The 21,605-nt window shown below is 36.4% G+C and overlaps 2 protein-coding genes across 3 annotated transcripts in view; one reads left to right on the top strand and one right to left on the bottom strand.

Annotated features, from left to right (window-relative positions):
• The window catches only part of LOC149077309 (pyridoxal phosphate homeostasis protein), a 31,198-nt gene that overhangs the window by 4,603 nt on the left and 4,990 nt on the right, over positions 1-21,605 (top strand). Inside the window, exons 3-6 of the mRNA XM_089245079.1 lie at positions 1,298-1,333; positions 1,661-1,736; positions 4,615-4,749; positions 4,974-5,215. Of these exons, the coding sequence (XP_089101205.1) occupies positions 1,298-1,333; positions 1,661-1,736; positions 4,615-4,749; positions 4,974-5,215 (489 nt within the window). The remainder of the gene's footprint in view (positions 1-1,297; positions 1,334-1,660; positions 1,737-4,614; positions 4,750-4,973; positions 5,216-21,605) is intronic.
• Positions 7,662-21,493, bottom strand: LOC149077310 (uncharacterized). Of its 2 annotated transcripts, XM_089245078.1 has the most exons (6): positions 20,599-21,493; positions 13,665-13,722; positions 13,292-13,479; positions 8,376-8,540; positions 7,970-8,235; positions 7,662-7,841 (listed from the first exon to the last, which is right to left on the bottom strand). In XM_089245078.1, the coding sequence occupies exons 1-5, from the start codon at positions 20,890-20,892 to the stop codon at positions 8,011-8,013; spliced, it is 930 nt and encodes a 309-aa protein (XP_089101204.1). In that variant the 5' UTR covers positions 20,893-21,493; the 3' UTR covers positions 7,662-7,841; positions 7,970-8,010. The 2 variants fall into 2 exon arrangements, with proteins under 2 accessions (XP_089101204.1, XP_089101203.1); XM_089245077.1 differs by lacking the exon at positions 7,662-7,841 and having other exon boundaries at positions 7,915-8,235; positions 20,599-21,461.

The following is a 21,605-nucleotide window of genomic DNA, read 5'->3' as shown; positions in this document are numbered from 1 at the left end:
ATTAGAACATATACTGTCAAACCCTGTTATAATACCCCCTCCCCCGATTTGGTGTTTTTTAACGTGCTTACCGTCAGAAATATTCAGTGAGCAAATCTTCCATTTCCAGGCACTGTATGTGTAAAACTGTGATTTGATATAACACCAAACTCTTTATAGCACTAAAAATTTTCAAAATAAATAATAGCGTTAAATCAGAGTTTCACTGTAGATGCAAAAACGTATCTGCTAACTTTGAAGAATTATCAGGGTGGTTTTTTGCACAAATCCTCCTTCTAGCCAGATCATGGCTCGCCACTCTGTCTCAATGATGAGATTTTAGCAGGTGGTTGAAGATGACCGACCTAAGCCATGCTGGATTTACACCGATTTAAATTCTATACAAAAATAAATATAAAAGGAATTTTTGAAAACCAGTGTAAGCATTTTTCCCTTGTATATTGAATATGTGAGACATCGTGTAGACCATTGCTGATCAGCACCAAGTTGCTAAACAATGCCAACCAGTTGGACAAATTACCTGACATTACTACTCTCAAATCGAATCATGCCAACAAAATTGTCGCCATGTCTAAAACGGGACCTACAGACTTAACAGGACTTATGGTCAAAGCAGATACTACTCATCTTGCCAATTTTGAATGCTAAAAAGCCAAATTGACTCTGACTGTTTGGAAAATTTTGTCTTTCCCCCACCCCCCCATAAAAAATGAAAGTCTTTTTGTTTGTTATTTGATGTAATAGCGCCAATTTTCATTACATTTGCGCCATCATTTTGGGTATTGAAAATAAAAGTGTCTTTTTTTCCTTTCAAATTTTTTGGGAAAAATTTGTTCCTCAAAATAAAGGGTTTTTTTTTTTTTTTACAATCATGCTCAAAATTCAAGAGAGAAGAATTTTTCACAAGCCTTCCAGAAAACCCAGGAAACTTGGCAGCTTACAAACATTTCCTTGTTATTTGTTCAAAATCTCAAAAAATTTGTATGAAATGCATGCACAGTTTAGTTTATTTTTAATTTATTTGCAATCTATAAGAAAATAAATACAGTAAAATTCCTCTTCACATTTGCCCCTCTCTTACAGCCAAATAATTTCCCTTGAAAAATAAATGTATGCATTTCACACCCCTGATTAACTGTCACCTATCTTTTAAAAAAAAAAATTTGTCTTGCCAGTTTTCACTAAACAGATGTTTTGCTGCAGTATGCAATCTATGCTTTTGTTTAAATTGGACGTAGATTAGCCTTTCCAAGAAACATTAATAACTGTTGTATTTTATTGATTTCTTCATTCTCAGGTGAATGAGCTTGTCGAGAAAGCTTCAGATTCAGAAGTAAGTATTGATTTTTCACTTCTAATGATTTTCTGTAATATTTGATGCAAAGTCTATTATAATAGCCGTTTACTTTGCTAGTCTAGTTGAGGATTTTAACATGTTATAATTGATGTTTAAAATCATTTTTATCATTTTGTGATTACTTAATTGCAGTCTGAGCACAATACAAAACTTTTATAATTTATGTCAACATATCTGCAATGCATGGAGTTTTTCTCTTTTTAAAAAATATATTTAAGGTTCAAGACTGTCTCACAACACATTCTCTAGTTTATTTGCATACTGTGTCTGTTCCTTATCTTTACAGTCAATTTTTACTTTCAGATCTTAGAAAAATGTCCAGAAATAAAGTGGCATTTCATAGGGCATCTGCAGTCCAATAAAGTCAATAAACTCTTGTGTAAGTTCCAATTTTTTTTTCTTATGTGAATTTATTTTATTTTATTTTTTAACATAGCAACGAAAGCAGATTTTGCTGTTCTTAGTTGTGCCAGAGATTGGTTCAAATTAATTTATCATTTGCATGATGGTTTCACTATTTTTTATGTAATTTTGTAAAGAAATTGACTTTCTTACGACTTCTCTACTGCAAGAGTGTTCAATGTTTAACGTTTAGGACAGGGTGGCCGGATCTTGAATCCTGCCGAGCGGTTTTTTAGGGCACCAACTGAAGAGTAGGGGTGATTTTTTTATCACAAAAATATTATTTGCATATATTCGAAAAAATTTCCAGAATCGGCCCTGTAGTGTGGACCACTTCACTGATGTGAAAACTTGCCACAGGTCACTTAATTAAGTAATCTGCAATAGTGCTGCTGTGTATATGGTCACTTAAGCGATTTGTAGATGTATGTTGGGCCACTTGTAGTGAGCTGGAACTGTGCTGCGATTCATTCACTTCAACTAATTCACTCAAGTAAATAGGCTGCAGATCACTTAAATGATCCTTAATGATTCATTAGGAATGTGCAACAGGTCACTTAAGTGACTGCAAATGTGTTGCGAGACACTTAAGTAATTTGAACAGCACCACAGGTTCATTTACGCAATCTTTAAATGTGTTGTTGATCAGGTAAGTCAATGGTGCTCTTCTTTTTGGAGAGTGCTGACCACTCAAGTAATCTGGAAATGTGTTGGGGCTGCTTGAGTGCTCTAGAACTGTGCCTTGGGTCACTCATGTGATCTGTGAATATGTTGCAGTTTACTTGAGTGATGTTAAACTGTGCCACAGGCCTTTCAAGTACTATGTAAATGTGCCATGGATTACTTAAGTGCACTGTAAATGTGCTGTGGGTCACTTAAGTGATCTGTAAATGTGCTGTGGGTCACTTAAGTGATCTGTAAATGTGCTACAGAGCATTTAAGTGATCTGTAATTGTGCGACTAAGTTCATTTTTACCAAATTAAGTTTGATTCATCATCAGATGACTCTGAGGGTCATATTTGAGTCATGAGTTGAGTATATATATATATGCCGTAAGTGATCTGTAAGTATACTGCGGGGCATTCAAATAATATGGAAATGTGCCGCAAGCCACTTGAGTGATGTAGAACTGCCCTGAGTCATTTAAGTGCTCTGAAAATGTCGCAGGCTGCTTGAGGGAACTGTGCTGCGAGCTATTGAAGGATCTGCAAATGTGCCATGGCGACGCTCAAATGCTCTAGGAACATCAAGCTTAGTTCATTCTTGCAAAGTTTGAGGTTGCAGACAGGGTACACCAATTTAAAAAAAATCACAAAATTCAAATTTTGTTTTTCCTTTACATTACTTTAATGATATTGAAGTAAAACAAACCTGATATGGTACGTGTGTTATTGATTTGTAGTAAAGTTCGTGATTGAAGAAATGTAGAAGATCTTTGGGGTAAATATAGACTTAAACTTAATCCCTAGATACACTGCAAAAATTGAAAGCTGTTCTGTTTCTAGATAATTGCAGAAAAATACAGGGAGCTAAACTTATATATAACTGCATGAAGTATTTTCAATGCATTACAATATGACACTCGGGTTTTCCTGATTAAAAAACAGTGGAATTATTTTTTATATAAAGCCTTTGCTGATTCAAAATAATAATAGATATTGTACCAACATAAATATTTTTAAGCTTCAGGCTTCTTTACTTTTTGTATTAAAATTTCGAGTTTGAGCAATTGTTTTTACCAAAACTCATTAAATCTGTAAAGGAATAAAAATGTGTAAATTATTAAGTAACATCATACAAATTGGGAGCACATTATAATAAATGCATTCATCCATTGCCCAAGAAACAATCTTGTCAATAGAATTTGTTTATTTAGTTGATGCTGAATGGCCCTGTGGTTGTACATCAAGTGAATTGAGAAACCTACACCATATGTATGATACTGAATTTCCACCAGGCATTCACAAAGTGAAAAACTTTAAAAAAATTAACAAACTTGATTGCAGATAAATAAATAGGAATAAAAGCTTTTATTCATGAAGTCCTCATGAAAATAAAAGCACTTCTCTACAAGAAAAATGTTAATTCATGAAGTTAATTTGGACTGGACGACATTTCATGCTACATAAATGCAGATTTTTTTGTGTTCATATTTCTTTATTGTAATTTGTTTGTTAGTTTATTCATTAATGCTGAATTAAATTAGAGATCAGGTGAGAAAAATGAGGTAGGTGATATGAAAATATGCATTCCTAATGATTTAAAAGATTTGTTTCAATTATCAGCAATCAGTCGATTAAAATATAAATTTAAATTTAAAAAATCATGATTTTTTTCCATACCCTGGTCACAGACCACATCAAATGACTTTGAGGGCCAAATTCAGGCCATGGGTTTAGCATGCATACTCTATTAAATATTTCCCTAAACACAGGAACTAAAAACATTTTGAAAAGCCTGCCTTAACCATCATCTTTTAAATATTTTACTGTTCCCAAAACGGAATTTACAAAAAATTGTTGGCGTACTTCTCAAAACAATCTCAGGAGAAATTTCACAAAAACAAGAAAAAATAACTCTTCTGATTGCAGAAACATCATCATTGGGGAATTTTCACTGCCAAATATTTTCAATCAGCTAAAGAACCCATTGCAGAGCAATACAAAACTTTCTGCTTTGGAGTTTGCATCCTGTCTGGTATCACTGCGCAAAGAAAATAGGTTTTTATACTGAATACAAACAGATTATTCTGTTTTCTGTGATATTTATCTGTATTATATATTATTAGCTATTATTAATATTATCACCTATATATATATATATATATACATACATATATAGTTTATTTTTCCAGCTGCACCTAACCTGTTCATGGTGGAAACGGTTGATTCCGAAAAGCTAGCTGATTCTTTGAATAAAGCCTGGGATAAATTACGGAAAGAGGAACCTTTGAATGTGATGGTTCAAATAAATACAAGTGGAGAAAAGAGTAATTTTTTTGTGTTCAATTTTCAAGCTTCCATTGATATTGCTTTCATTTTTAGCAAAATTTTTCACTCTGAATTCTGTAAATTCAATATTACAGAATTTTTTTTAATAATTAATCTTGCAGTGATGTTGGAGAATATATTTTTTTTTTAACAGTAATGAAAAAAAATTGTGTGAAAAGTTCAAAACCCCTAGTGTAAATCCATCATTTTTATTTTATTGCAGACAAAAGTGGGATGGATCCTAAAAGTTCTGTATCTCTAGTCCAACACGTACTCAACAACTGCCCACACTTGAAATTGGTTGGCCTTATGACTATCGGCTCATATGAAGAGAGTGTCACTGAAGGCATAAATCCAGACTTCCAGTCACTTCTGTCGTGTCGAAAGCATGTCTGTGAGCAGCTTCAGTTATTGGAAGAAGACATTGAACTCAGCATGGGAATGTCACATGATTATGAGCATGCAGTAAGTTATCTAAGTTCCATATTTACCAACTACTTACATAATACCCATAGTTTCTACGGATTTCTGCCATAAAATATATTATTAGGGTCTGTAAGCAGAGACTTTTAGCCATTTTGACCTCTGCGTGGGGGAAATTTTTTCAGCTCTGTCCCCCTCCCCAGGATCAGAGATGAAAACGGGGAGAGGAGTCTGCATTTCCCCTGCTTGACCAAAAATTTATTTTGCAAAAAGTATTTACAAAAAAGTTAAAATATCGGAAGAAAATGCCTTTAATATGCAGTCGAATCTTGCTATAACAAACTCCAAGAGACCAGAGAAATCACTTTGTTAAAATGAAATTTCATTATAAAGGAGTTCCAGACTTTTGCATTGTTACTATATTAACTTATCTGGGGGATTAGAAAAGTGTTCATTAAAACAAGATTTTTTCGATGTAACAGTATTCGTTTAAACGGGATCTGGCCACATTATAATCTATTTCTGTTAATGCTAATTGAATACAAAGAACTTGAAATTTCTCTTTAAGAAATTAATTGCGACCCACCCTTAAGCTTTTTGTGCCTCCTCCAAAGGTTTATTTTGCTTACGCTCTGATTGGATTGCCATTCAAGAATGTACATAGGGAGTCTGATCACCACGTCTGATGGAGCTCTGGTGAATTTTGCTGTGTATGCAGGGGGATTATTTTTCACATGATTATAGACTGAACACACCATATTTTTAGCTTGTGTTTTAAGTTCATTTATTACTGGTTTAACCCACATGTAAGCATTATAAATTGTGCATCATTTAAAGAGTGGTATAGATTGTCATTGCTAGTTTGTGCAGTTTGTGGTTATGCAGTTTGTTTAGTACAGGCAACAAGGCGAAAGTAGACAATTCCTTCCAATTGTCATCCACACTCTCAACAAACCTCACATTCCCCGCCAGCTATTCAAATAGCATGCATCAGCTTATGTACGGGTGTCCAACAAATCTCTTATAGACAATGCATGTGACGCCCTGAGTGCACACACCAACATTTAATGGTGAGACATCATCACTTCACTTAGCCTTTGTAGATGATATATAACAAGTTTAATTTTTATTAAGAAATTTATTTGAAAGCTGTTATTGGTGTTTTAGACCGTACCAGTGAGAAGCAGAATTTTTCTTTTGCTTTCATTTGACCGTTCTGGAAATAATATTAGATGAGGTAACTATACCATAGCTGCCAAGTCTCCCGAATTTTCAGGGAATCTCCCGAATTTCAGCTTCATCCCTCGACCTCCCGAAAAGTTCTTAAATCTCCCGAATTTTTACGAAAATCACAAAAATCCCTAATTGTCCCTAAAAATTCTTTACTTCATTTAAAAAGAATCCCCGCTTCTGAAAACAATCCCTAAGGAATTTCTTGTGAAATGACGTCACACGTCGTTAATGGAGGAATAGTGGGAAATTCCTTTTTATAGGGTGGTATTACACTGTAGAAGTTTTGTAGAAATGCATTGATAAAACTTGAAAAATACAACTAATAAACTGATCGGTTGGATAAGCTTGAATGTAACCCATCAGCTTATTCGCTGTATTTTTCAAGTTTTATACGAGCACTTTTATAAAACTTGTATAGTGTAATACCAGCCTTAGCCAGGTTTTCTTAGGAGTAGAACTTTTAGGAGAAAACTTGAAATCCAGGTTTTTTTTACTAGTCAGCGTTTTTACGCTGCGCGCGCTGTAGAAACGTGCTTCTAGGAAAACCTGGCTTTAAGGAAGTTTTACAAACCCTCTGATGGTAACAAGAAAAGTTTGTCTTATCGTGCAGGGAAATACCTTAGCAGCCAATAGTCTTGGAGAATAATTGAAGATTACAGTGACGTGCATGTGGTGAACATTTTTTTTGTTGAAGTTACGTACGTGCGGTATAACAAAACATGAATACTGATAACCAAAAACATATTTAATCAATTTTAAAGATACTTATTCCCCGATGAATTTCCTTTCATCAAACGTTCCAGAAAAGGGCCGACTTTTCCTTTTTGTACAAGTTGTGTTACGGACATAAACATAGGTCATGATGGAAAGACTGACATCATATCACTCATGCCAAATGGAAAAAACATCAAACAAGTGTCACAAAAAGTCAGTGTTCTTTAAAAATTTATGCTTTTTTTTTCCTTTATCTTCCGATGATTTTGGGGTCATTCGCGTAGAATGTTTGTACACGGTGTTTCTGATTGAACACAATATTTATTTTTTTTAGATCACCATTTTGAAGTTTTGGCCTCCAATTTCACTTGTTTTTCACGTAGGGATTTTATTCCCAAGGTTTGCAATGCAAACCTTGCACCCTCGCTTAAGCCACTCTTGCAAATATTGATTCAAATATTTTCAAGTATGTTCACTTATCCGATATGTGTTAGCTTTCAGAAATTACTGCAACTTAAACCAATGTATCCTGGAGCTTTTTATGATAAGAAAACAAACTTTATTGCAACTCAATACATCCAAATCTTACTACTCAACTTCACAATATGTAATATCAGTGCATACTGCCTCTCTGTTACTGTTTGAATTAACTTTCTCAAATGGCCGCTCATTACTCGCACACAATATGCCTCTCCCTTTCCAGCAGCTGCTCAATAGGTTCCTACAAATGTTATATACAGAAACATAATTTAAGACATTTAATCAGTTTCATCAAATAAATCAAGTTAAATTCTAAACTTTTATTAAAAATTTTATTCAAATTTTGATCGGATTGATTGATAAACCGACCCTATTAATCAGACCAGCTTTAGAAGAAATCAATTTTTTTATCAGAATGGATAAGGTTTCCCCTTTCTATCCATGTACAATCCAGTGTGAGTCTCATCCAGCTTTGAGATTGTTTCCAACATGGCATCGACGCTTTCATTTGGTTCGATCTCTCCACGACCTCCTGTCATGTCGGTTTTTACATATCCAGGGCACATACTGATCACAAGAATATTGTCCTGCTGCAATTTCGCTGCAATCACTCGCATGGCCATGTTCAATCCTGCCTACAGGGAACATAGAAAAATAAAAAAATAAATTGTAGAAATTAAAAAAATCAAAAGCGATAAAATCTTGAATGAAAATTCCACCACATATTAAAAGTAAAAATTTAAAAATTATGATTATAATATTAAAAAATTTATACCTTGCTTATTTTATAAGATGGTACTTTCAGGTGTTGAACGAATTCAATTCCAGTGTTTTGGACAGACGCTGCTAGTGAAGAAATATTGAGTATGGCTGCTTTGGAGAAGCTCATACCCTGGCCTTTGTGTCTCGATGCAGACATCTTCAATAGCGGATACATGGCCTGGAAATGATCCAGTAACAAATCAGTTTTAATCGTTTTGGAATTTCCTAGGCTATACGTGTGAATATTAACCCTTAACCAACATTAACAAGAAATCTTGCATCCTTAATGCTTCTTATATTAACACTAGCAAAAATACCCAGTGCTGCCTGGGTTTTCTCTACATGCTGGGAGCCTAAGAGAAATTACAAACCATTATAAAAGAATACATGTGTCAATGGGCAAATTGCCCAACAAGGTGCCTGGGAGAAAAAAAAACTTAACACAAATAAAAGAAATAATATAGGGAAAAAAGTCCACATAAACATGTTTGCCATAACAGGTGGGGGGGAGGGGTCACAACAACAGAAGGTAAGCTATTCTATGCCTTTACAACCCTATAAAAAAATTCTGTGTGATACAACAGAGAATTATCCTTAACTAACCAAAACCCGGAGTCAAAGTAAAATAATGGCAAAACAAAAGTTTTATGACCCAATGACCATCATATTGATCACATTGAAAATCTTGAATATTTTGAATACTTCGATCATCATACCCCTATGGTGTCTACTTTGTTCCAAAGAAACATATAAAGTGAATCAAGTCTTTCTTTATAGCTTAAATGCAGCATATCCCACTAGTCTGAAAGTTGCCAGTTATTATGTTTACACAGGACTCAAGCCCTTACGCAGGAGGGAGTGGTGTGTTACATTGTATATTCATTTATTATTGGGCACCTATGCCCACTAGTGTTTTAAGTGTTTCGTTGCACCTCTCCCCCCCACCCCCCCAGAATCCATACATGCTCAACCCATGACCTGTGGGTCAATTGTGACCTCAAACCTAATTTTGCAAAAATGAACTAAGCTGCTCAGTACCACATTACTCAAGTGGCTGCAAGACATTCCCAGGTCACATAAGTCATGTTGTGCAATTGTAAATCACTTGAGTGAGTCGCAGCACATTTTCAGATCACTTAAGTGGCCTGTGGCACATTTCCAGATCACTGAAGGTGATTTTGCATGACATTTGCACTGTGGTGCAAATTCACATCACTTCGGCGACTCATGGCCTGCTCCCAGATAACTTAAGTGACCCAAAGCATTTTTGCAGATAACTGAAGCACCCTGTGGTACATTTCCAGATCACTAAATTCCAGGGTTGTTTGGTTTAAACCAAGTGGTTTTTTTCAAAAAATCAAATGAAAAGTTGCCTAAATATAATATTTTTCCTTGAAAAATATCACATTGGTTCATTATAAGCCAAAATGTTTCATTTTTACCACATTTTATATCCTTGGGGTACATTCTGATGGTATATCTTTAAATGACATAAGATTTTATAAGTGGTTTTTTTCAAAAAGTCTCATAAAAGTGGCCAGAATATATATATATATTTTTTCATATGAAGTGTCTTAGTTATTTAAAGTTATATATACAAAAGCCAAAATTTCTCATTCTTACAATATTTTCTAACCTTTGACTACATTCTGATGCTCTATCTTTAGCAAATTCATTAATAAGGATTTCATCACACATTTAAATGTAGTGGTGCATTATCTCTCAGGGGTTTTTTTCACCTTCACAAAGAAGCAGCAACAGTAGTGACACCATCATGCTAGGGGCAGGTGGTCCTATAATCCAATAAAGACTAGTGTACTACTAGTTACATTACTTCACATACATTTTTCATTTTCTTTCCCATAAGAAGTAGCACATCTCCTACTGTACATCTCTCAGTTTTAATATTCAATAGTTTTTTTTTTAATACTTTCACTGCTAAGCCCAGTTATTCAAGGTTCTACTGCATAGTAGTAACAGATTTATGAAAAATAATCAGCTATATACAGGGTGATTATAATTTAAGTTTTGATTCCAGACTATACAATAAGTACTGATCAGAATGACTTGAATATTGGCATGGATACTCCTGAAGCAGTGGAAGTTTCTTTCGCAAAAGGGAAAAAAGTGCAAGTAGATGATGCTGTACTTGGCCAGCAGTCTAATCTATTGTGTGCAGCCACATCATTTCAGCACTTCCACAGCATCAGTGTGTGGATAGAACTTCTATCAAGATGCACATTGCAATACCAGTGAAGCAGCTGCTGAAGACCCATTTTGATAGGATGCACCTTAACCCTTGCAATATCTGGCTGTGGGGGTGGGGGGTACTTCAAAATGTTATAAACAGTGGTCAGATTGCAAACTTTGGTGAATTGCAATTTCCAGCACATTCCCTATATGTTAGAAATTCCTCAGGAATATTAATGGGGGGGGGGGGGGCGCGTTTGGTTTAATAAAGCTGAATTGCAAGCACATCCACATCATAACCATGGCATATTCCGATTCTGTTGTTGAACAAGAATTTTTGTGCTTTCAACTTCAGGTTGGACAACATATTTAATATTTCTTAAGTAAGTTGTAGTTATTTTTTGAATTACTTCATTTTTTGTGATGTTTCCACAAATTATGAAATCATGCAATACTATAATTAAGGTATCATTTTGCCATGACTGGCTATCATTTCCATTCTGCGAGCAAATTTCGCGCATGTTGGATGATGTCATTAATTTTACATTTTTAAGTATTTCTTCCCCTTTACCAAATAAAATAGAATTTTTTAAGGAATATTCATGTCAATTTTCAAGTCATTTTGACAATCGTTCTTTTTTTTACAGTGTTTTGAAATCAGAACCTTAGTTATAATCACCCTGTATATCGTATAAATCATTGCTAATTAATCTGCATTATTTATGCTTCATTAAATACATTATATTCATCTAATTTTTATTACTTTTTACAAAATAGCTTCCTAATTAAGCATACTGAAAGTAACTGGAGAAAAACCTTTATATATTATATGATTAATAATAACATTAAAAGAATTTTCAAACACACAGTAATCCATTGAGTTAAGCAAAAAATAATTAAATTGCAAAAGTTGGTTTTTGTTAAAATTTAATAAATATTTATTGATTAATTAGTATGGGAATAGTATTAATTACATTAATAAACATTTTATTTTAGTTAATTATTAGAAGTTTGAATGATTTTTCAGAAATTTCATTGTTTTTAATGTTAGTACTATTTAAATCAAAAAACCGGTTTAAACCAAAAAAAACCTGGTTTAAACCAAAAAAACCTGGTTTTTTGGTTTTTTTAAAAAAAACCGGTTTTTTTACCAACCCTGCTAAATTCACTTGTGGTGCTATTTCACATCACTTAGATCACCCTTGGCATAATTAAACATTATTTGGGTGAAACTGCTGCACATCTCCAGATCCCTTACGTGACCAGTGACAGCACTGTAACAAATTACTCAAGTTGCCCATGACACTTTTTCATACTCTCAGGGCTGACAGTCTGTTGACTCTTTTTGGAGCAGTAAATTTAGTGTTTCGGAGCAACAATCTGTGAATTCGGAGCAGTGCACAAAAACATTACCTTTGTCAAAAATTAAAATTTTTTGAACCGAGATAATCAGATTATTCAATTTTGAACATTTTAAACAGTTATAAGGTTTCTGCATCAAAAATCAGTTTTATGTTTGTTAAAACTTGCATCCACTTATAGGGACGTAAAAATTAGTCATAATCCAAGCTGGGCGTAAGAAGAAAAAGTAAAAGTTTACAAATCAAACAAATGAGCATACATTAAAAAAACCTCATGATGTTTTGTTGGCTCATGACTGTTTTCCTCCAATTTCTCAAGAACACTACACATTTTTTTCTTTCAGTGTTTTCAGACGAATTTGCCCACTTTCGATGTCTACAAAGTTTTTTCTCTTTACCCTCAATTCTATCATTTTCTCTGCAGTGTTCAGCATAGCTTTTGATGATGACAACTGAATTTCCAACTCCCTTTCTTCTGCTTTTAGTCTTTGATTCTCATCTGGTCATGGAACTTTCTTATCAAAAGTTTTTTGGTGCTGAAGTCTGTCTTGGTACTTCTGATGCAAGCTGCGAACAGCTTTCAGAAGATTGGCATCAACATCAATATCTTTAGCATTTTGATAATGCTGCACATAAGATTTTATTTGCCTAATGCCATTGATACTTTTAGTCGAAAGATTTGATCTATGTTGCAGGAAATTTTTGTTTAACACTAAAGCCCCTCTCGCAGTCTGCATTTTCATGTGGGCAACACATAATAAGGCTTTGACAAGCACAAGCAAAATCTTGAACTTTGCACTTCCATCCAAGTTTTTCAGATCAAATATAGATCCCCAATACTTATCTATAACCTTTGATAACTCACATGTATATCTTCACACTGAAGAGAAATCCATTCATCCAAGAGAACAGGGTTATCCGAAGGACATACTTGGGGTACCAATGTACTTCAAGAGTAACTCTTGAAGTGGCCTGCACTTTCTAAAAGGTTAAGCATTCTTGCCTTAAACCAAGTTTATTTCTTTCTGAAGATAGAATTTCCAAAATAGTATGGAAAGAAGCCTCGGAATAGTAAAAGGGTGACTGTCAAGAATGTGAAGACTTTTTTTAAGAATAAAACCGAGCATTCCATAGGATACCATTTCTAGTGTATTTTCAAACATACACTCCAACACTACACACTAGAAATTAAATTCAAAAAAATATTGAAAATGATTCTGTTTCTGGAGCAAAAACTGGGACAAATAGGTATATTAAAAGTCTTTCTTGGGGCAGGGGGAAAAATAGCAGAAAACCAGGACATCTGGCCACCCTAATCATACATATAGTTATTTTCTAATTTCCCGTTGATAAGTTTATAAAGGTCGCTGAAGCTCACCTGTGTGATTAGTATCGGTGCCACTGTGTTCGTAGAAAAATGGTAATTAAGGTTCTCTGGAGTTATATTTGGGAACTCTTGCGATTCAGCTACTCCAGCATTGTTTATAAGGAGCGTCAGGCCTCGGTCTTTCACAACATGCTCCACGAATGACCTGAGATTCTCGATCTCAACACTATTTCGTACATCTAGATATGAATGAAAAGTCAGAAGTAATAAAGATGCTTAAACTTTGAGGTCATTCATAATAAAAAAGCTAAATAAATTCATAAATAACCAGCACTGTGCCGTCAGCAGGGATTGAACCTAGCTCTGCAATGCTGCTAGCTCTGCATTATTTTTTAAGTCATGGACTATTATTGACTGTACTCACCAAGTTTTAAAATATGCAAATCTGTGTCAGACTGGGCATCTTTCAGATCTTTGAGACTCTGTTGAAATAAGATCATGACATTAACAGAAAAAAAATCTTTCGCAACAATATTTTCACTAGAATCATTTCTTTTCCCATTTTTTACACACTGTAGATGTTCTGTGCCATAGTTTCCCTCTTCTTGTTCCATCGCCCCCTTCATCAGCAATTTTTGCCTCTCATCGCCCAAAAAACTCAAGTGAACCCATAGGATCCTATGTTATGTCCATACCTTCTATCGCCCCCTGGACCATTCCATCGCCCACTTTGGGAAACACTGTTCTATGCTATGATACATACCGTAAAACATACTACATTATTTACGTTTATCATTTAAGAATGTGGATCTCAACCAGGGGCCTATGGCAGGGGCATCGTAGCATTGTACGCCCCCCTGGGCAAAATTATTTTTCAAAGGCCCTCCCCCTGCCGAACAGTTTACATACTTGCTCTCAAACATTGTAACTAGATCTCGCTATGACGAGGTGTCCAGCTGAGCCCATGCATTAAGACAACACTTGGTCTATGAACTAAACCTCCCCTTCCCCCCCCCCCCCCGCAAATCCTTGGAGAGATTGTGATGGTCCAGTGGTGGACTCGCATCGCGAAGATCCGGGTTTGAACCCCACCGTCACCACAGTGGTGGTGGTGGTCGGCTGAAGTTGGTTTCCTGTGGTTCCCAACTTCGAGGCACAAATGCAAGCCGATCTCCCCATTAAAAAGTCTCGCCACAGAGAGCAACAGGCCTACAATGATAAATCATTCAACCATTACACTTCACATAGTTAGAAAACTGGTGGCAGATGGCAGCACTACACATAACAAGCATTACACAGAAACAAACTTCAAGCCAGGTTTCACTACACGTACACGCCCATTCCAACATGTACCAATTCGTTAGAGGTTCCATAGAGGAATATGGACGAGGTGCATTTCTGGTTTAGTAGTAGTAATAGTTGGTTATCAACATGTTTAATACGATAAACATGTTGGGGTAAATCGAGAAGCTATCCATACTTAGAATAAGACAACCATAAATATTCTTTATGGGCATTGTATAATTTTTATCACGTATATATATTGTTTATAATTTTTATTAATTGCATTTTTAATTGGGTTGCTGTATTTTTGAAATATATGACATCCATATTTTTATGGGCATCTTTTTCTCAGCCACCTCGTTCGGAATTTTGCCTGTTGTGGCGTTGTATTTGTATTTATCGAAGCACCTTGCCTAAAGCAGAATATTTTGCATTTTTCTGCACCAAGCACTCAGCTAACTGGAAATGTCCTGCAGTAAAAGTAGCCATAATAGTGTTTTCTTAAAATTCTTCCAGATTGTTCTGTGACATACGTCGCAGATTTCTGCATAATCTACTTAAGGGGTAGAAAGTGAGCATCAAGTTTTTTGGAAAGATTACAGAACTCAGTTATCATAATAAGGGAGATGACAGGTACAAGTCAAGACAAACAATTTTTGCAATGAAACGTATTGCAAATAACTTTTTCATTTAATACAAGTTGAAATGCAATGGCGAGGGTACAGTAGGTGTTCGAGCAGCCATGGTAATTTGTGACACGGGTCCAAGCACCCATTGAATTGATTCAGAAATAAAAATTTCTTGCATAGTTCTCAAGACGAGCATCCACAGGTTTGAAACACTTCTGATTCCACTGTTGAAATGTGATTTTAGCCACTGGCGCCAAAAAAATTCCAAAGTAACTCCTGAAACGAGGCAAAAAATTGTTTGCCTTGACGGATAATATCACGCCTCTCATTTCTGTGGTAGAATTCTGTTCTGGGACACCCTGTATATATGCCTTTGTCACGTGTTGTATGAGGTTTTGATAATTTTATTGACTATATATCATTCATATCTTAATGTCTTTGATAAATAAATACTCTATTTATTTAAAATAAAACCAGAGCTCTGGACAAAGTAGGAATCGATGAACAACTAGACAGAGGTTAAAGATTATTGGTTAATCATGAAATAGTGAAACCTATCTTTTGCGGGCACCGACGGGATCGTCCGGAAAAGGGGGGGGGTTGAAATGCATTCTTTTATTATACAAGGGAAAATTATTATTTGGCCGTAAAAGAATGGTGACCGCATCTGAGGGGTATCCGTTAATTGGGGACACAGCGATTGTTTATACAAAATTCTGTATTTTTCGAATTTCGAGGCTCCTAAAACTGAGGCTCTAGGCAAATGTTCCACTTGCTTATGTGGGAATCGGGCCCCTCAATAACACTTTAGTTAGTGAAAATATTAAAAGGTCATGAATGACACTAATGGGTGACCTAAAGAATTATTGCCCTCATGAAATTACTATACGTTCCTACTGTATTCACTGGCCAACAAGGCTGGACTAATCTTCAAAAAATTGCCTAAAAAAAAGGGTGGCTTAAGCGAGGGTGCAAATTGTGGCCGTTCACCCTGCTGCAGGTTGTAAGGGGAGGCATCCTAGGCTTTTATTTAGACTCATAAATTTTTGAAATAATAAAGATTCACACACACGTCACCACGCACCATATCTTTCGAAGTCAACGAAGATGTCGAGAAAGCTTGAGGGAACAGACAAGGCCTGAGGCCATGATACTAGAAACAAGAATGGACTCTTATCACACGATGCAAGTGTGCAATTGGTGTCACCACTTCAGGGGCGTCGAATCTGGGTTCCTCGAGCGCCCACGCAAATATGTGGAGTGGTTCTGAGCACTCCCAGAATTGATTCAGAAATAAAAATTTCCTACACGAAGCTTACAGTGAGTATCGTCATGTTCGAACCCCACTCAATGATTTTTCGGAAACGGTCAAATAAAGGCAAAGAAAGAATTTGGTTTCTCACTTTCCCAGTGCACGGAGCACCAAAATCCCCCTCCGCTTTCCTGTATTTTCTGCCCTCGGAACCTTGAAGTAGGCATTTTAGCGTTGACAATGTTTAACTGTATGTTGTAGCTTTGAGAACGGGCAAGACCAAAAAATATGCAAGATTCATTTTTCTTTTTCTTCATGGAAGTTCCGGTGTATCTCTAAACTAAAGAATCAGAAGAAAAAAAATAAAAGGAAAAATTATAAAAATCGATTCAAATCTAAATTCCGTCTGTAAAAAAATTCCCCGAAAAAATGGCAAATGTGATAGTTCATAAATAAGAGCTGTTGTGTGGGAAAAGTTATCTTGTGTAATTAAGAACGATGAAATAATTACTTCTCTACCGGAAAAAAAAAAAAAAAATCCGCAGTTTCTTCGGAAGCGGTACGTATGGTCAAGTGGATTTCACTGAAACCGGTTTACGGCAGGAGTCGTCAACCTTTCAGACATTGTGGGCCAAATTAAACTTTCCACGCAGCCCGCGGGCCTCCGGGTGAAACCATGGTATTCTCGGTTATTAAACAGGGTTCTCCAAATTTGTTCAACACTTTCACTTACTCTGAATTTAACTTATTTTAACGTGTATATAAGGAATCCCCCTCCTATTTTTGGGATTCAGTTTTTGGCAAAAACGTTGGTTCCTTACACATGTTAAAATACGATATTTCTTCCGTTAAATTTAATTTTTATTTTTAAATAACTTCCTTTCATTAATTAATTCTTTTCAACCGATCGATTGTTTCTTTTAAAATCTAAATTTTGCCCTGATGATTCTGAAACTATTTTTTTCACAATTTTAAATTTTTGGTAATTATGAAATTATTTCCTTCAAAAATTCTTAACTTTTTTCATGAATTATTACAGTAATGAAATCTACAATTTTTCCGGGGACAAAACCCCTGAGTGAATCGCATCTGACTCGTCACTAGTCTATAACAAAAGTATTCCCCCACCTCACCCCATTACAATCGAATTCCGCTTCCGTGTAATCTTTCTAGCGAATGTTAAAATTCATAGTCAGAAATTCTTTTATAACGAAGTGATTTCTACGGTGCGTTGACGTTCGTTATAACGGGATTCGATATTATCAGCTAAACCAATGGTTCTTTACCGGGAGTTCGGGAGAGCATTTTTGGGTTGGGGTACGAGATGGAAAAGAAATTGCAGCATGTTGACTGTTTTTCAGAAAAATTGAAATGATAGAAAATTGAATTTTTCAATTCTTAATAAAAAAATATGAATAATACCAATATTTCGACACCTCATCTCTTTGCTTTCGCTTTACCATTGTTTACCTAAACTATTTTGCGGTTTGTTTACATTGGTACGACGCGTCGTATTATTAGCACGTGGCGCTTAAATTTTGATACTGTCGTGAACACACGATTCAGAAAAAACGTCAAAAAATTCAGTCAAGTGTCAAAGAAACATTAATTTATAGTTGATGAGGAAAAAAGGTTAAGAACCACTGTACTAAACTATTATAGGAAGCCGCAGATAAACCACGAATCCAAGCCAACCGCGGTTGACAAAAGTGTGAGAACCACTAGTCTACAGTAGTGTTCACTCAATAACTCAATCGCCTGACCGTGACCCGATACTGGTCTCTAACATCAGTCAAACCGGGCCATGAATGGTTTACCGTTTCATTTTTACTTTTTTTTCCGTTTGTCCGGGTGTTTCACTCACAAAAAAAGAAATCAGCCGGGTCGTGGGCTTCCCAAGGTTGGGAACCACTGATCTAGAGCGGTAGTTCTCAACCTTGAGAAGCCCATGGCCCGGTTGGTTCCTCTTTTGGGAGTGGTAGACCCGGTCATACATCTAATAACATTACATAACATAATTTATTTGTCCCCAGTCAATTTCAATAATACTATACAAATTAGAGTTTACAATTCTAATTTGTATAGCATTATTGAAATTGACTAATGGCTATACTTTGTTTTTTAATAATGTGTGTTTATATTCATGTATTTTATATGCATAATAAAGCACCCGACACCTCCCAGCCCCTCATCCGGAGCAATGGCTAAAATTGACAATGGTCAATAGAGCCTGGGCGGTGCACGGTATGAAATGAAATGAAATACGGCTAATGGAGAAAAATGAGACTGAATCGCTCACGAGAGACCCGGTACGAAAAATGTCGTGACCGGCGGTTGAGAAACACTGGTCTAAAGCAATGATCTGCAACCTTTTTTACACCTGCGGGCAGGTAAAAATAGTTTTAAAAATTTTGTGGATCGGCGGAAATAGGAGAAATACTTGACGGACTGTCAAAAAGTAAATAAATAGGAAGAATAATTTGAGTACCGACAAAAAGTACATTAATAGGAGAAATACTACTACTACTACTACTAAACCACACATGCACCTCGTCCATATTCCTCTGCGGAACCTCTAACGAATTGGTACATGCGGGAATGTGCGTGTAGTGAAACCTGACGTGAAGTTTGTTTCTGTGTAATGCTTGTTATGTGTAGTGCTGCCATCTGCCACCAATTTTTCTAACTATGAGTGAAGTGTAATGATTGAATAACTTATCGTTGTAGGCGTTTTGCTCTGTGGCGAGACTTTTTAATTGGGAGATCGGCTCGAAGTTGGAACCACAGAAAACCAACTTCAGCCGACCACCACAGATAGAGAAATAATTTGGGAACCGGAAAAAATTACTAAATATAGGAAAAATAATCTGCGGACCACCTAAATAAGGAAAATAATTTGCTGACTGGCAAAAAATAAATCCATGAACAGAAATAATTTACGGACCAGCAAAAAATAAATAGGGGAAACAATTTCAGACCTTGTTTTTCCCTCAAGACACATAATTTCTGGACCGGGCAAAAAATACATGAGCGGTGCGTATAGACCACTGTTTTTCTCAACTTTTTTCAGTCCCTTGGCCCCCTTCGAACCATATTATCTTCATCTTCCCATAGCCCCACTTCCCCCCCCCCCAGTGTTATCCTGGGCTCCCCCACCCTCATCCAGGAGCGAGACCTTTAATATTTATTTATTTAATCCAGTCAAAACAAAATAAAATGAACAAAATTTTATAAATATTATTAACCCTGTGCCAAGCATGGATCTAGAATGGAGGGGGGGTGATCATCCCACCCAATAGCCAAATTATATGAAAATATAGGCCTGTGTAAAACACGAGACGATCCGACCAACCCCATGTGTCGGAAAGGCGATGGATCCTCACCCTCGATCCGTACCTACCCTGGGCTAGAGTTTAGTGAGCTTCCTTCTTGTGGGATTCTATGCATGGCTGTCTCAAACAGCGTAGGCTTCCTCAGAGATGTTCTGGAAGCTCCATACTTAACTAGTAGTAACAGCTTCACATATTTACGTACTTACACTCGAAAATCGAAGCATCGGATCTCATCATGTAAGCTCCCCACAGACATGAGACCCAGGGCTATAGGCACATGAGTTAAGATGGCCCTGGTTTCATGAACAGCTCGGCTGGATTCTGAAAGCTGTCATATTTTTCTCGCCATATTTTAATTAAAAGTTTTATTTCTTCACAGTTCTCAGTGGCCCACTTCACGTGACTCCCCCCCCCCATGTGAGTTTAACCTGTCCCCCTCCCCGTAATATCCCAGGAGGGCCATATTGCCCGATGTTGAGAAACACTGATGTAGGCTATTTTATTCTCATTAAACCCAAAATTATGTGGCGGCTGCAAGAATTAAAGTGAACTGTTTCGCTGACCGGTAGGAAATCCCAGCGGTTGAAGTATGCAGGTCTAGAAAAATTATAACTCGGTACCGGACATGGAGTAGTAATAATGATATATATATTTAGTCTATGATACCTGATCTCACTTCCATGAGACCTCACTAATGTGCTCAACGCCTCTGGGCCGTGACTTCGTGGGGGCCAATGTCTTGATACTGCCCTGTAACAGGGGTTGACGTGTTTCCGACTGTCAATCTATGATCGGGGTTTTGAAAATTAAAAGATTCACTAAAAATAGCAGATACTTATGTAATACAAATCTTTTACGTACCTGTAAATTCTGGTCGCTTCTGTACGTTGCGAACAAATGTTTCGGGGGCGGACGCAACTCTAGCATTTGGCGTACAAATGCCAGACCGATACCACGGTTTGCTCCAGTTACCAGAACACTGTATAACTCCATAATTTTAACACACGTAGATGCCGAAAACACTGTAGGAGAAGGAACAAGGAAAGGCGCTACAACAGTACTCTCTCTGTAATCAGGCTCACGGATTTTTTTATATTGTCGCACAGGGGCTTGAAAAATAAACAGATAAGTCAAGCTTATCATACTTTTTATCATTCAATTCGACGATAAGTTTGGTTCTTTTCCCCCCTCTCTCTCCGTAAGTTATCTTAGCATTATGACTCTGTATTCATGAAAGTTACATAACGCTAAGTATTGCATTAAAAATACTAATAAAATACCTATACGATTTTTTAAATCATACATGCTCAACCCATGGCACACGGGCCACATGTGGCCCTCGGAGTCATCTGATGTGGTCCGTGACCTCAAACCTAGTTTTACGAAAAAATTAACCAAGCAACAAATTACCAGATGTCTAAAGCGGCCGCGGCACATTTACAGATCACTTAATTGAAACTCTCTCAGTTCCAGAGCACTTAAACGACCAGCGGTGCTTTTACAGATCACTTAATTGACCCGCGATTTGTTTTCCAACGAATGAAGTAGCCCGCATTCTCTTCAAAATTTAACACCCTGTTTTTAACAGTGCTATGACCTCAGCAGTGGTATGAGCAAAAGCCGACTAGATGGGGTGGGGCCCTATCTTGTCGGCTTTTGTATGGGCTTATTCCACTACCGGAAATGAGAACAAACTTCCGCCGCTAATTGTTCACTACTACCAGGTGTTTTTCCTCCGACTTCCATTGTCTTATCTCCACAAATTTGTTTTTCCTCGAGAAGGCGCTGATGGCGTTACGAGATATTTTGCCTCGACTTCCGGTTTTTTTCCACTTATCCCAACCGATTGATTTGATTATGATTTATGA

This window comes from Pholcus phalangioides, unplaced genomic scaffold (assembly GCF_987345545.1).
Source record: "Pholcus phalangioides strain wild (caught in Gottingen) unplaced genomic scaffold, Ppha-v1.0 ptg000015l_1, whole genome shotgun sequence".
In the NCBI taxonomy this organism is placed as follows: domain Eukaryota; kingdom Metazoa; phylum Arthropoda; class Arachnida; order Araneae; family Pholcidae; genus Pholcus; species Pholcus phalangioides.
Note: the sequence above shows the minus strand (reverse complement) of the source record. Positions and strands in the feature narration are given on the sequence as shown.